Here is a 13,279-nt window from a genome sequence, read left to right as displayed (position 1 = left end):
GACAAAATACATGTTCTCTCTTGAGTATTCGTACATTCTGATCTAACCTTTGGCGCTTCAGGAGGCAAACTGAAAGTGGCTTATAAACAAGTTGACATACACGATGGGACAAGGTTGTCAAAGAATGTTGTATACAGAACCAAACTTTCCAGCAGATCTCTCCCTAACTCAGTGAGTAGCTTAAAGATGAACAACACTACAAAACTCCTTTCAAAACTAAATTAACACTACGTAAGCAATTTATTACATGACATTCAAAAAGATGGCTTTGTGAGCCAGGCATCTGAATAAAGTAATTATATAGAGACTAAAGTAATTTAGTACAAATTAATACTGATAGACCAACACACTGACTGCCACTTTTTAGAGGTTATTCAACTTGACAAGAAGAAAGCATAGTTGTTTGATCAGCCATCTGTATTTTTAAGAATGTTCTACTCAGAGTCGCACATGATAAATCTTTCATGAGTTACTAAATCACATTTTAGAAGAAATAGTAATAAAAAAATGTGTGATCAATTACTCCAAGGACTCCTGTCATGTCTTTATTAAAACATCATGCTAAATCCCTCTTTTGTCAAACAACACCAGAAATACTAAACATGTATGTGGATTCTGCATACTTAAGCAATCACAGCTTAACTGGAATACGGTAACCCTACAAGGGAGTTTTGAAGAGTTTGGACTTCAGCATACATTTTTGAAAGATATCTGGCTACAATGTTCAGGAGATTAATTACAGTGTTTCCCCCTTGGCTTCTATTTCCATGCCAAATACAGTATCCAACTTCAGAGTCACAATATTTACATTAATATTGTTGTTTCTTAGTGAATAATAAGCACAGATAAGATATTTTCCTATGACCACAGAGCTGGTGATCTCCATGGCAATGCTACTGTCAGAAAACATTAGCACAGTACTTCCCACCATCTAGACTCCTCTCCACAACAGAATGGATTCTGGTCTACAGCATCGTCCCTCCCTACATCTTTACCCTGTGTGTTGTGAAGCTGCTGGGTAATGGCTTCATCCTTCTGGTTTTCCATCTCCAGAGGTACCAGAGATATACCTGGGAAACCTGGTGCTGACTGACCTGCTCCTCCTGGCCCGCCTGCCCTTCTAGGACATGAACATCCTCAACAACCACAACTGGCCGTATGGAGACTTCCTGTGACACATAGTCAATCAGTCTATCCTGGTCAACTTCTATACCAGCATCTACTTGTTGGCAATGGTTAGTGTGGACCGCTACTTAGCGCTGGTGAGGACCATAAGGGCCAGTTGGCTGAGGAGGAAGTGCTACGCATTGGTGGTCTGCCTCATCCTGTGGCTGTTTGGTCTGCTGATGGGGGTGCTGGCGACGATTCACAGAAAGGTGATGTTTGTTGATGAACTTCAGACAATGGTGTGTATTCTGGAGTATCCTGACAACTCTGGGGAATCTTGGAAGCTGACCCACAACCTCCTGATGAACATTGTGGACTTTATTCAATCTGTTGTGGTGATTGTTTCCTGCAGTTGTAACATCATAAGAGCCCTGTGGAAGAGGAGGGAGAGTGTTTACATAGAGGATAGAAACCACAGGAAGGCCACAGTCCTCGTTTGCGCCGTGACGCTGCTGTTCCTTGTGTGTTGGAGTCACATTCAACTCTTCACCCTACTCGATATACTGTGTGAATTAGAGGTCTTGGACAAGAAGTGGGATCATACCTTGGATATTGGAACCCAAATTTCAACATACCTAGCATTTCTGAACAGTAGCCTAAACCCTGTGCTGTAAGTATTTTCCGGTCAGTATTTTAGGAGGAAAGTTAGCGCCATCTACAGGAAAACTAAGAATCGCAGGAGCTCTACTACAACTGAAAGCTGAAATGCCAGTGTATCAACCTATTGCCAAAGGGTTGATCAAATCAAACCTGTTGTAATACAGACATGTCTTCCTGCATTTTCCTGCACATTTGTGATTTGATATCAACTAAATGGCATTTTTAATGAATAACGCAATTTATCAAATATATCCACATCAAATGTGTGCAATCTAGAACCACATTATGTAGACCTATCAGATTTAGATTGCACGGAAATGATAGTCTCAAAAGTAAGATAGTGGCGATGTTTCCTGAAGCGTATATTGTGTACTCACAATGTCACAATGTCAATTTTAATGCTAAATATAACTTTTCCAGTCCTTTCTCTGAGACAAGCAAGAGAGATTGTAGATTATAGCAGGGAAGATCATGGGGGTGATAGATTTGAAATGCTACATAGGTGTGTCCGTTTCCATGAGCCTTTGGAGCAATGTTCCAACATTTTTCAAACCAAAGGGAAGAGCGAGAAACTCAATTAAGCCTCCCGGAGTAACAAATGCCATCTTCTGGATGCTGTCAGAGTCCATGGCCAACTGCCAGTATCTGCTCTTGAGGTAGATAGTGCTGAATACTGTTGATCCATGTAAGGACTCCAGTATTTCCTGAATTTGAGGCATGGGGTAGGCGTCTAAAGGGTTCTTTGCATTGATGCCTCTGTAATCAACACAAAACCTTGTTCCTCCATCCTTTTTCTTCACAAGCACTACAAGTGAGGCCCAGGGGGATGTAGAACGTCTGACCTTGCCGCTGCTCACCATGTCCTTGATCTGTCTGTCTATGAACTCCTGCTTCTGCAAAGACACTAGGTAGGCCTTCTTTATGGGGACCTCATCAGCTCCTATGATGCAGTGAGAGACAAGAGTAGTGAGCACAACAGAATTTGTGAAAACATTGGGCCACTCATGCAACAAGCAGTCAAGCTCTGCACAAATCTGTGGGCTGGTGTCCACCACACTAACTAGCTGCTGTATTAGGGCTTCAGATTTCTCACAACGTGACGTGGAGACATTGGCCCACAGCTTCATGCACAGCTTAAAAGCCTGTTGCATGAGTGGCCCACTGTTTGCACAAATTCTGTTGTACTCATTACTCTTGTCTCTGACTGCACCATAACAACTGATAAGGTCCCCAAAGTCACCTTTGAAAAACAACTCTCCTTTTTTGTGTGCTTTATGCACATAAATATGATGTATGAACTGCAAACCACCCATGTTTAATTGTTGAGTTCACCATTCACTCTCTCAGCACACAGTTCTCTCTCACCTGCAGTGCTGATTTCGTGTGACATTCAAGACAAAGAAATGCTAGAGACTAATAATGTTTGACATTCACTTTAGGATGCTAAGTTAAACAGTCACATCCCTGGTGCTTGAGAGAATGCAGGTTCTAGAGCAAAAGCCATGAAATTCCTGATAAAATCTTGACTTTTAAAACCATTAAGGCAAATGGGTTTTTTCTTGGATTTTTGGGGGAGCAGTTGTTCTATTTGTCATTGTGCACAGGGATGATGGTAATTAATATGTAAATACATAAATAGAGTAAAGGACTAATCAAAACATTATTCACAAGAGTACCTCCGTTGAACTTTCACCATTTGAATGAGGGCATTTCTGAGGAAAACCCTTATGCAAATATTTTCCTTGATGGAGACAGAAATTTGGCACCGAAATAAATATTGTGTGAGAGCAAAAGTAAAGAAACACCTAGAAGAACAATATGTTACCAATGTTTTATTTTCATACAGCAGATAAGAGTGCCAAATATTACATCCTAGAAAATTCACGCAGTCTCCTCCCTTTCAGTTTACAATATATTTAGGGGGGATTTTAAATTTAGTTAGGGGTTGACATAATTGCTACGCGAGTGACATTCAATTATCTGCTATATGGACCATCAGGGGTATTAGCCATCTGGGGCTCCAACAGCTACAACAGAGCTAAAACAGCCCTGTTCACACTAATTTCACCTTGTTTACAGTCTACAAAACCATCGGTTTGTGACATCTGCCATTATGTATGATGAAAGCTTTTTCTATTTTCATCCAACGCTATAGAGGAGATTAATATCATAAACATGAAGGAAATTAGGTTATAGTGTCCTGCTTTGTGGTTGAACTATGCCAATAGACAGAAATGTGGAATAATAAATTATGTTTGATGCAAATGTCATCAAAAAAAATCCAGATTATCATTATTTACATTCAAATAGGGTGTCACAATTTTTGTTTGACCATGTTTTGTATCCTAATGTACTTTTAACAAAACATATCTGAGAAATATGTCTACTGTTGGACAGGCATCTGTGTAAGAATACAAGAGCCATCTGTTTTCTTCTCCCAAACTTTTCTCTCCTGTTGTGAGTACATGGAAATGGTTGCAGTGTAACAATTTGCGTGATCAAATGTTGACAGAGGAGACAGAACAGTGGGTGGATGCAGTAAGGCTGTTTGTCCGCTCTACCTCAATGAAACAAAAGAGGAAAACAACATCACATCACCTTCCACAAATACACTCCTAAACAATCCATGCACACCATTATGTTACATTACGTGTGCTTGTGGGGCCGCTGTCTTTTCAGAGGTAAATCAACCAGATAACATTCCTACTTATCAATTTGTCCTTTTCAGGTAAGTCTTCATGGGGACAGGAACAGGGAAATATGCATGTGCTTCAAATGCATACGTAACATTTACAGTATATATTCATATATATTTGGATACCCATTACTCAACTAACCACTAAATTGTCATCTAGTAGTCTAACAATATTCTAAATGTAGAACAAAAAATGTTGTTATTGATTAAAAAAATAAGTAGTGTATGCCCTAAGAACACTGGTAGAGCCATTCTCACAAGTTCCAGAAAACGAATTTGCATGCATAGAATTCACATGGAATAGAGGGGCTCCCAACATCCCTTTTCTCATTGAACCATGTAATTAGAGTAGTTGACTACAGCACAGAACATGCAGAGTCATCTAACTCAGAGAAGGCAAAGACGGACCCAACAGTAGCACCACGCAATCAGACCAATTCTAACCTTCCTGACCCCTGCATTAAAGACAAAATGGGTGGACCGCCACATACTGTATACCCAGCGGCGTACTCCCTCTTCTTCCTCGTAGGCTTCCCCGGCTAACTGCCTGTCTCTCTAGGTGGCCTGGCTGCTAATGAGGAATGGCAACAATTTGGCCGTGTACCTGGTCAACCTGTCAATCTCAGACCTCCTCTACACTATCTCCGTGCTGGTGTGGATGGGGCCGGCCCTGGGTCGGCCCGTACGGGACACCCTCTGTAGCCTGGTGTCTGTGGTGATGTACCATAGTTTCTACATTGGGTCTGATCTCCTCTGCTGCATCTCAGTGGATCGCTAACTGACCTTGGTCTACCCTCTTTACTGGGTCCGGCAGGTGCGTACTGCAGTGGCAGTGAGCGCTGTATTGTGTAGAACTGTCTATCCACATCCACCTTCTTCACCACACGGGAGCGCTGCAGGGCTTCTCCTCCAGCGGCTGTGTAAAGAGGTATTTTGGTATTTTATTAGGATCCCCATTAGCTGTTGCAAAAACAGCAGCTACTCTTCCTGGGGTCCACACAAAACATGAAACATAATACAGAATGACATAATACAGAACATCAATAGACAAGAACAGCTCAAGGACAGAACTACATTAAAAAAAATGTAAAGGCACACGTAGTCTACATATCAATACATACACACAAACTATCTAGGTCAAATAGGGGAGAGGCGTTGTGCGCGAGGTGTTGCTTTATCTGTTTGTTTAAAAAAAATAAAAACTGTAAAAATTGCTTTATGCTAGCATGCTTGTTTGAAATAATTTTTTAGAATTGGGACCTGTAACAAGCTTCTCTTGTATAGGTGTGTTACCTCACATTGTAGACAGTAGCCTCCATGATAGAGTAATTAAGTAACCGTATTTGCCGCAATATATTCAACTGATGCCTTGTGAGGCTATAATAGTACCGTACGTGTGTTGTTTAAGCATCCACTACTCTATAAAAATGTTGTTAAAATGTTTTCTATGCAAATGTATAGCTATTCAAACCCTTACACATATTCCTGTAAAGGTACAATGCTTAAATAGTATCTGTTAATATGAAGATATAGTATCCTATTTTCTACAACAAACTACTTAATATGGAAAACCTAAGTATCTCTATGTACACACTCTGGATCATTACCCATTTTTTGACTTATATATGGAAATTGGATTAGATAAATATCATGAGGAAGTTCCCAATATGGCTTGTTCATAATCCTTTATCACACTGCAAACAATTATGTCAAGACAAGCTAAACTAATATAACCAGTCTATATTGTGAAACCAATACTGTAGGGAGAGACAGCATGTAGTTATTGGCTCAACATAGAGAGTATAACTAAAGCTACAGTGTGGTCCACTAGACCTCTCTCTGTCTGTCATGTTATGGATTGAACTCAATATACATGTATATCTATACGGTAGTAAAGGTCTCAGGAAGCAATGGTTTCTTTTTCCTGTTTGTCTGAGCTCGTTGAGCAATCATCTGAATGATAGTACGTGTTGTGTGGACTGTGTCTGTGTGGAGGGCTATCGTTTGGGTGATACATCAGCTAATGTTATGACTTTAATCTACAGTAGAAATACGGGCCAATCAGCTACTCTCCTGTATAAACCGTGAGTAGGGCTTTTTCTATAAGAAAATCTGACTGATTCTTATTAGCTTTAGAGATATCCTTGCTATGTTGAATATACACACTTCTAGGGGGATGTTTACTTTCTTGGGTAAATAATGCAGTCTTGAAAGGATTGTTGCTACACTTTAGAAATAGAGTCATGTTGTGTTGTATTGCCTTGTTTTCCAAAAGGTGAGGGGCCATGAATTTCACTGCTGGAATGGAGAATTTCAGCCTCACCACCACAAATGACTCAGACAAACTGTGTTATCCAGCTGACTACCCTGAGGAGAGGAAACCCTTTTTCTTTCTGTACCTGGTCATCATTATCATCGGGATTCCATCCAACTCCTTCTCCCTCTATGTGTCCTGGCAGCACATCAGACAGAGGAACGAGCTGGGTGTTTATTTGTTTAACCTGGCCCTGTCTGACCTCCTATTCACCATAGGTCTGTCTCTGTGGGTGGACTTGCATTGGTGCGGTGTCTGGCTTCGCGGGGAGGCTGTGTGCGTCCTCTCTGTCATCCTCCTCTTTACAAACTTCTACACCAGCGATGGGCTGCTTTGCTGTATCGCCCTGGACCGTTACCTGGCTGTGGTCCACCCGCTGAAATACCCAGTCCTGAGGAGGCTGAACACGGCCGTGGTGATCAGCGTGGCTATCTGGGTGCTGGTGATCTCCTTCAACGCGGCCACAATCACCTGGATAGACTCGTACGACTTGGAGGGCAGAAGGGCTGTGTGCTTCGACATGTACCCTCTGAGGGACAGGCTGGTGCAGGTCAACGCGACTCGCTTTGTCCTGGGTTTCCTGTTTCCTGTCCTGCTGGTGTCGTTCTGCTGCCGGGGCATCTGTGTGGCGGTCCGCTCCAACCGGGCCACGGAGGAGCAGGAGAGGAGACGGGTGTCAAGACTCCTGGGGGTGGTGCTGCTCACCCTGGGGCTCTGCTACGGACCCATCCACGTTATTATGCTCCTGCGGGATCTTCTGGAGCACTGTCGGAGCCCCTCCTGGCTTTTCCTGCCTTATAAGATCAGCATGGCCATGTCAGCCCTAAACAGCCTGGCCGACCCCTTCCTCTACTGTTTCATCACCAGACTGGGCAAGGCCAATGTCACACAGGTGGTACACTTCCTCCAGGGGAGGAGAGAGGGGAACGGTCAGGAGGTGGTGTAGTGTAGTGATACTCAACCACAAACCAGAACATTGAAGGAGTTAAGAGAGAGACTCATACTGTTTTGTGAGTGACAAATATTGACTCATGCTTTGTCAAGACTCTGTTCCAAAATGTATTATGTGAAGGACTGTTAGATTATACCAATGTGGATACATACAGTGCTGTGGTTTGGATCATTGTGCCAGGCTATCATTACTAAGACGTGTTTTTCTGAAAGGAACCGTTCAAGGCTAATGTGACTGCGTTCATCCCTCCTCGTGACACTACAGAAGGATGAACTTCATTCCACTTTCACTTCAGGTTTTGTCTTGCTGTTAATACATTTACAGACTAGTGTTTCACAGGAGACCATGTGTACTAATAGCACCAAAAATAGAACTTGACCACTTTACTCGGTCAGCATTCTTATTTGACCAAATCCTTGTCATAACTGTCAATCTTCATGCTGTGCCAGTGTTTTTGCTTATTCATGTAAAATGTAACACTGGCAGTAGAGCAGCGTGTAAACTGTGGTATCAGAAGCCATCAAGTAGCAGCATTGGGAAAGCAGTGGGATCTCTATTTTTATGTATTCTGCACCTTCTTCTTGTCTATATGTGCAGCCACTACACACTGGAGGCAAAGACTCTAAACAAGGTAGCTGCCTGACAGCTGCTTTCTACCAAAATCATGTAATTTAATCTGGATGGATACTGTCCCACAGGTTATAAATTGGCATTTTATTTGTCCCGAGGATATCCTCATACATTGTAGTGGCCGTGACCCCACTCTCCGAGGGTGTCTCAGGAGGAGTTGGGATATGCAAAAAACACATTTCCATTTCAGACATGAGTATAATACACACTTGAAATAGGACAAACACAAGCACCCACCAAATTATTATTATAGTGGCATTGTGGTCCACTATAAGCCCACTATCATCTTGGTATACACTGAGTGTACAAATCATTAAGGACACCTGCTCTTTCCATGACATAAACTGTCCAGGTGAATGCAGGTGAAAGCTATGATCCCTTATTAACGTCACTTATTAAATCCACTTCAATCAGTGTGGATGACGAGGAGGAGACAGGTTAAAGAAGGATTTTTATCCCTTGAAACAACTGAGACATGGATTGTGTACAGTGGCAAAAAAAGTATGTGAACCCTTTGGAATTACCTGGATTTCTGCATAAATTAGTCATAAAATTTGATCTGATCTTCATCTTAGTCACAACAATAGACAAACACAGTGTGCTTCAACTAATAACCCACACATTATTGTATGTTTCTTGTCTATATTGAGTACATAATTTAAACATTCACAGTGTAGGTTGGAAAAAGTATGTGAACCCCTAGGCTAATGACTTTTCCAAAAACTAATTGGAGTCAGGAGTCAGCTAACCTGAAGTCCAATTAATGAGACGAGATTGGAGATGTTGGGTAGGGCTGCCTAAACCGATATAACACCTTCTATTTGTCGGCCAAGATTTGCTGTTTAAAAAAAAAAAAAGAGGAATCCTATTTCCATATACAAACGGTTAAATCAGAAATACTTAAGTGTACTATTATGTAGCTATTCCTTGTTTTTTTATTACTCACAAGGGCAAGCACTGATTTGCTAGTATTATCAGAACCCATTGACAGCTAGCTAGCTAACAAATATATGCTCTGTTTGTAAAGATACTTGTAGAAAGATAATCATCAAGACATATTTTTATTACACAGAGTTGAACTCTCACTGACCCATGAAGAAGTGTTTTCACTGCAAATTCCCAGCAGGGCTGTCTAAATTTTTGTAAACAATGATGTCAACAATAGATCAACGTGATCAACGTGTGCAGTAGTTGCGCGCCTAGTGTGATTTGACACGCTCAAATTTCCGCGCGCAATAATGTCGCGGTTGACGCACGTCTTCCGTTTGATTTGGGTTTAAGAGAAACCTGTAGACCTTCCGGCTCCTGGTACAGACCACTGAAGCCACAGGACCCTGTTGATAAGATCAGGTTCCACACCTTCAGGAGCTGCCTCTCTTTCTCTCCCTCTCATATAGACACACGCACACACACTCCATGATTGTTGTGATAAGGTGATTTATCATGTCTCGTTCGATCACCTTCGGACACTGCGATAAAAGACAGGCTCTATAGGATGATGGATGAAAAGACTGTAATCTTCGCAGGTGATTTTACTAAAACTGCTCTGGATTTCAACAGAGCTGAAAGCTGAGAGGAGTCTAAAGAAGCAATTAGATAATGGTTAAAATACAAGACTGAATATGTGAACTAGCGTTCTATAAACAATTAATAATCACTTGTTTATAAGGCAGCGAACTGCCACTACTGCTGATAAACTCGAATAGCCTAATTCACCACAATTTAAAGTGAATGAGTCTGGCCATTGATGCCTTGTGTCATGGTTCTATTCAGATCATCTCAGATGTGCATCGTCAGGATTAGATTTATTGACTGGCATAAATGTCAAGGCTAAAAGGAGAACCGGGAAAATATGTATTTACTCATTCACCATGGTGCCACTTTTAATGATTTGGATTTCAATTTTGCATCACTTCTATCAGAGGTGGATGACTCAGTTTCTCCACGATCCACGTTTGAGCACAACAGTTGGAGCTGATAGGCATTTTATATGGGGAATAATAACACCCCATGCTTCCATTATCAACTTCCAGTCTCATTGTTGGCCACATTAGCAAGCCAAAATCAGAACCCTGGAGTCATGTTCTTACAAGTAATAATATGATAAATATTATAGTATTTTGTATTTGATTTGGATCCCCATTAGCTGTTGCTGAAGCAGCAGCTACTCTTCCAGGGGTCCACACAATAGAACCAATAAAAGGTACACACATTACTGACAGATTAAACCATTTCTTATCCATCTGCACACAACAGCCCATAATGACAAAGTGAAAACATGATTTTAGAGATTGTCTAATGTATTGAGTCTTTCTGGGTATGTCTCTTAAGAGCTTTGCACACCTGGATTGTACAATATTTGCACATTATTCTATTCAAAATTCTTGCTAGACAGCCGTTTTCAACTCTTGCCATAGATATTCAAGCTGATTTAAGTCGAAACTGTAACTGGGCCACTCAGGAACATTTAATGTTGTCTTGGTAAGCAACTCCAGTGTATATTTGGCCTACTGTTTTAGGTTATTGTCCTGCTGAAAGGTGAATTTGTCTCCCAGTGTCTGTTGGAAAGCAGACTGAACCAGGTTTTCCTCTAGGATATTTCCTTTGCTTAGCTCTATTCCATTTATTTTTATCCTAAAAAACTCCCTTGTCCTTACCGAATACAAGCATACGCATAACATGATGCAGCCATGATGCATGATGCAGCCACCACTATGCTTGAAAATATGGTGTGAAAGTATGGAGTAATGTGTTGTGTTGGATTTGAAAATAACGCTTTTGTATTCAGAACAAAAAGTTTATTGCTTTGCCACATTTGTTTGCAGTATTTCTTTAGTGCATTGTGGTAAATATGTTTAGGAATATTTGAATTCTGTACAGGCGTCCTTCTTTTCACTCTGTCAATTAGGTTAGTATTGTGGATAGGGATGTTGCGTCTCAGCCCCGCACATCAACACACAGTGGTAAATAAAAAAATAGAAGCGGAGTAGGTTGTGGGAAGATGGCGGAAGCAGAAGTGTCGTTTGAAGTTGACAGCACGTCGAGTACAGTTAGCGAGAAAGATGAGTGGACAACAGGGATGTCTGTTGAGTGGAACAAGAATGGAACAAAAATGGCTAAAATTGTTGTGGAAAATGAGTCTGATGAATCGTTGCTTGTTGGAGTATGTTCTTTGGAAAAGGATGTGTATTTTGATGTTTATTTGAAGTCACAAGGATGGTGAAGTAGGTGTTGGGAAAAATGGATGCAGTCAAAGTAACCAGGAGTGGTATGGTGTTGATATCGTGTAGTCATAGTAACGAGGAGTTGTATGGTGTTGATATCGTGTGTATCTAAAGAGCAAAAGGAGAGTGCATTGTGGCTCGCAAAATTATTGACGCATGAAGTGGACAGTTTGATTCCAGGAGTAGTTAATAAACATTGCTTGACCCGTATGGAGAGTGAGAAAAAGGAACCATGTTTATCTGTATTTGTAATGAACACGAGGGCAGACAGAGAGCTGGTTTCAAGCGCAGGGCGCAGCAGGTGTTGATTGCAAAGGACCACAGGAGGAGGCAGGTAGCTGGGTCCAAGGGCAGGCAGAAGGTCATACACAGGGGTCCAAAAGGGCAACAGTACAGGCAGGGAAAAGGCTCGTAACTTAGTCCGGGAGATCAGGCAATAGGTAGATAACAGGAAATCCGATAGGCTAAAGTACAGGCAGGGAATAGGCAAAAGGAGTCGTTAGTGAGGCAGGCAAAACCTATCATACATGGGCAAACCAGAGCTCTGAAAGCCATGTGTCACAAAACAAGCAATACCTCACAGTGATGGGATGCAAAGAACTGAACTAAATAGTGTGTGATAATGACATACAGGTGTGTGAACAGGAAATTAGAATTCAGGTGATTGGGATCTGGAGAGTGAGATGCGTTCAGGGGATCTACGTGTTTGAGGGTGTGAGTTGGAAGCAGATGTTACAGTATTATTGATGTTTGATGAGTATTTACCACCCTATGTAAAGTTGGGATATACAAGATACGCTGTAAGAATGTTCGCGCAAAACCCGATGCAATGCAACAAGTGTAAAAAGTTTGGCCATGTGTCAAGTGTTTGCAGACTGAAGGAATATGTTATTGAAGAGTCTGTGAATGTAAAATGTTACAACTGTGGTGGGGATCCTATTTTGAAATTCCCTGAGTGGCCTGTTAGGATGAAAGAGGTTGAGGTCTCAAGTATCAGGGCTGTACAGCAAATATCCTATCTCCTACAGTTCTGAAGAAGATATGGTGGTGGATGCACCACAACCAGTTGCAAATGTTATATGTCAATCAAGGGATCTGGATACACTTATTGTGAAGAAGGTGGATTTTGTAGCATTTATATAGTCTGTGTAGGGAGCTGATTAAAACCAAAAAAGCAGGCTGATTTAGTTGAATTAATATTTCGTTATTGATAGTTTGTATGGATTTTAATTTTTTTACCCCGCAATTTTTCCTTTTTGGATCTTTATCCATCTGTACAGTAGGTGGCGGAATGCACATATAATTGTTGCGAATGCCATTATACCAAAAAAGAGATGTGGGAGAGCTGGTGAAACGAAAGATGGCGGAAGCGGATGATGAAGTGGATTCTAAAAACAATGGCAGTAGAATCAAGGAGAATTGGATTATTGTCCAAAAGAATGGAAAACGAAGCAATACTCCAATTCTCCTTGATTCTACCACCATTGTATTCAGAATCTACTTCATCATCCGCTTCCGCCATCTTTCGTTTCACCAGCTCTCCCACATCTCTTCTTTGGAATAATGGCGTTCGCAACAATTATGATAAGTGATGAGAATGACCCTTTGTATCTAGTAGGAGTACGGCTTGTTAATGAGGAGCAGCTGAGCAGAGTACCAATCTTGAAGAAACCATTTGAGTTATCTAAACTGGTGGA

At 41.3% G+C, this 13,279-nt stretch overlaps 1 protein-coding gene and 1 pseudogene across 1 annotated transcript; both read left to right on the top strand.

The window, feature by feature from the left end:
• Positions 1-262: 262 nt before the first annotated feature.
• LOC120060029 lies at positions 263-1,871 on the top strand (annotated as a pseudogene).
• A 4,876-nt stretch (positions 1,872-6,747) lies between these two features.
• Positions 6,748-7,722, top strand: LOC120060028 (psychosine receptor-like). Its single transcript, XM_039009095.1, has one exon. The coding sequence runs from the start codon at positions 6,748-6,750 to the stop codon at positions 7,720-7,722; it is 975 nt and encodes a 324-aa protein (XP_038865023.1).
• Positions 7,723-13,279: the final 5,557 nt, after the last annotated feature.

Source organism: Salvelinus namaycush, chromosome 15 (genome assembly GCF_016432855.1).
Source record: "Salvelinus namaycush isolate Seneca chromosome 15, SaNama_1.0, whole genome shotgun sequence".
Classification (NCBI taxonomy): domain Eukaryota; kingdom Metazoa; phylum Chordata; class Actinopteri; order Salmoniformes; family Salmonidae; genus Salvelinus; species Salvelinus namaycush.
This window is presented reverse-complemented; position numbering and strand designations above follow the sequence as displayed.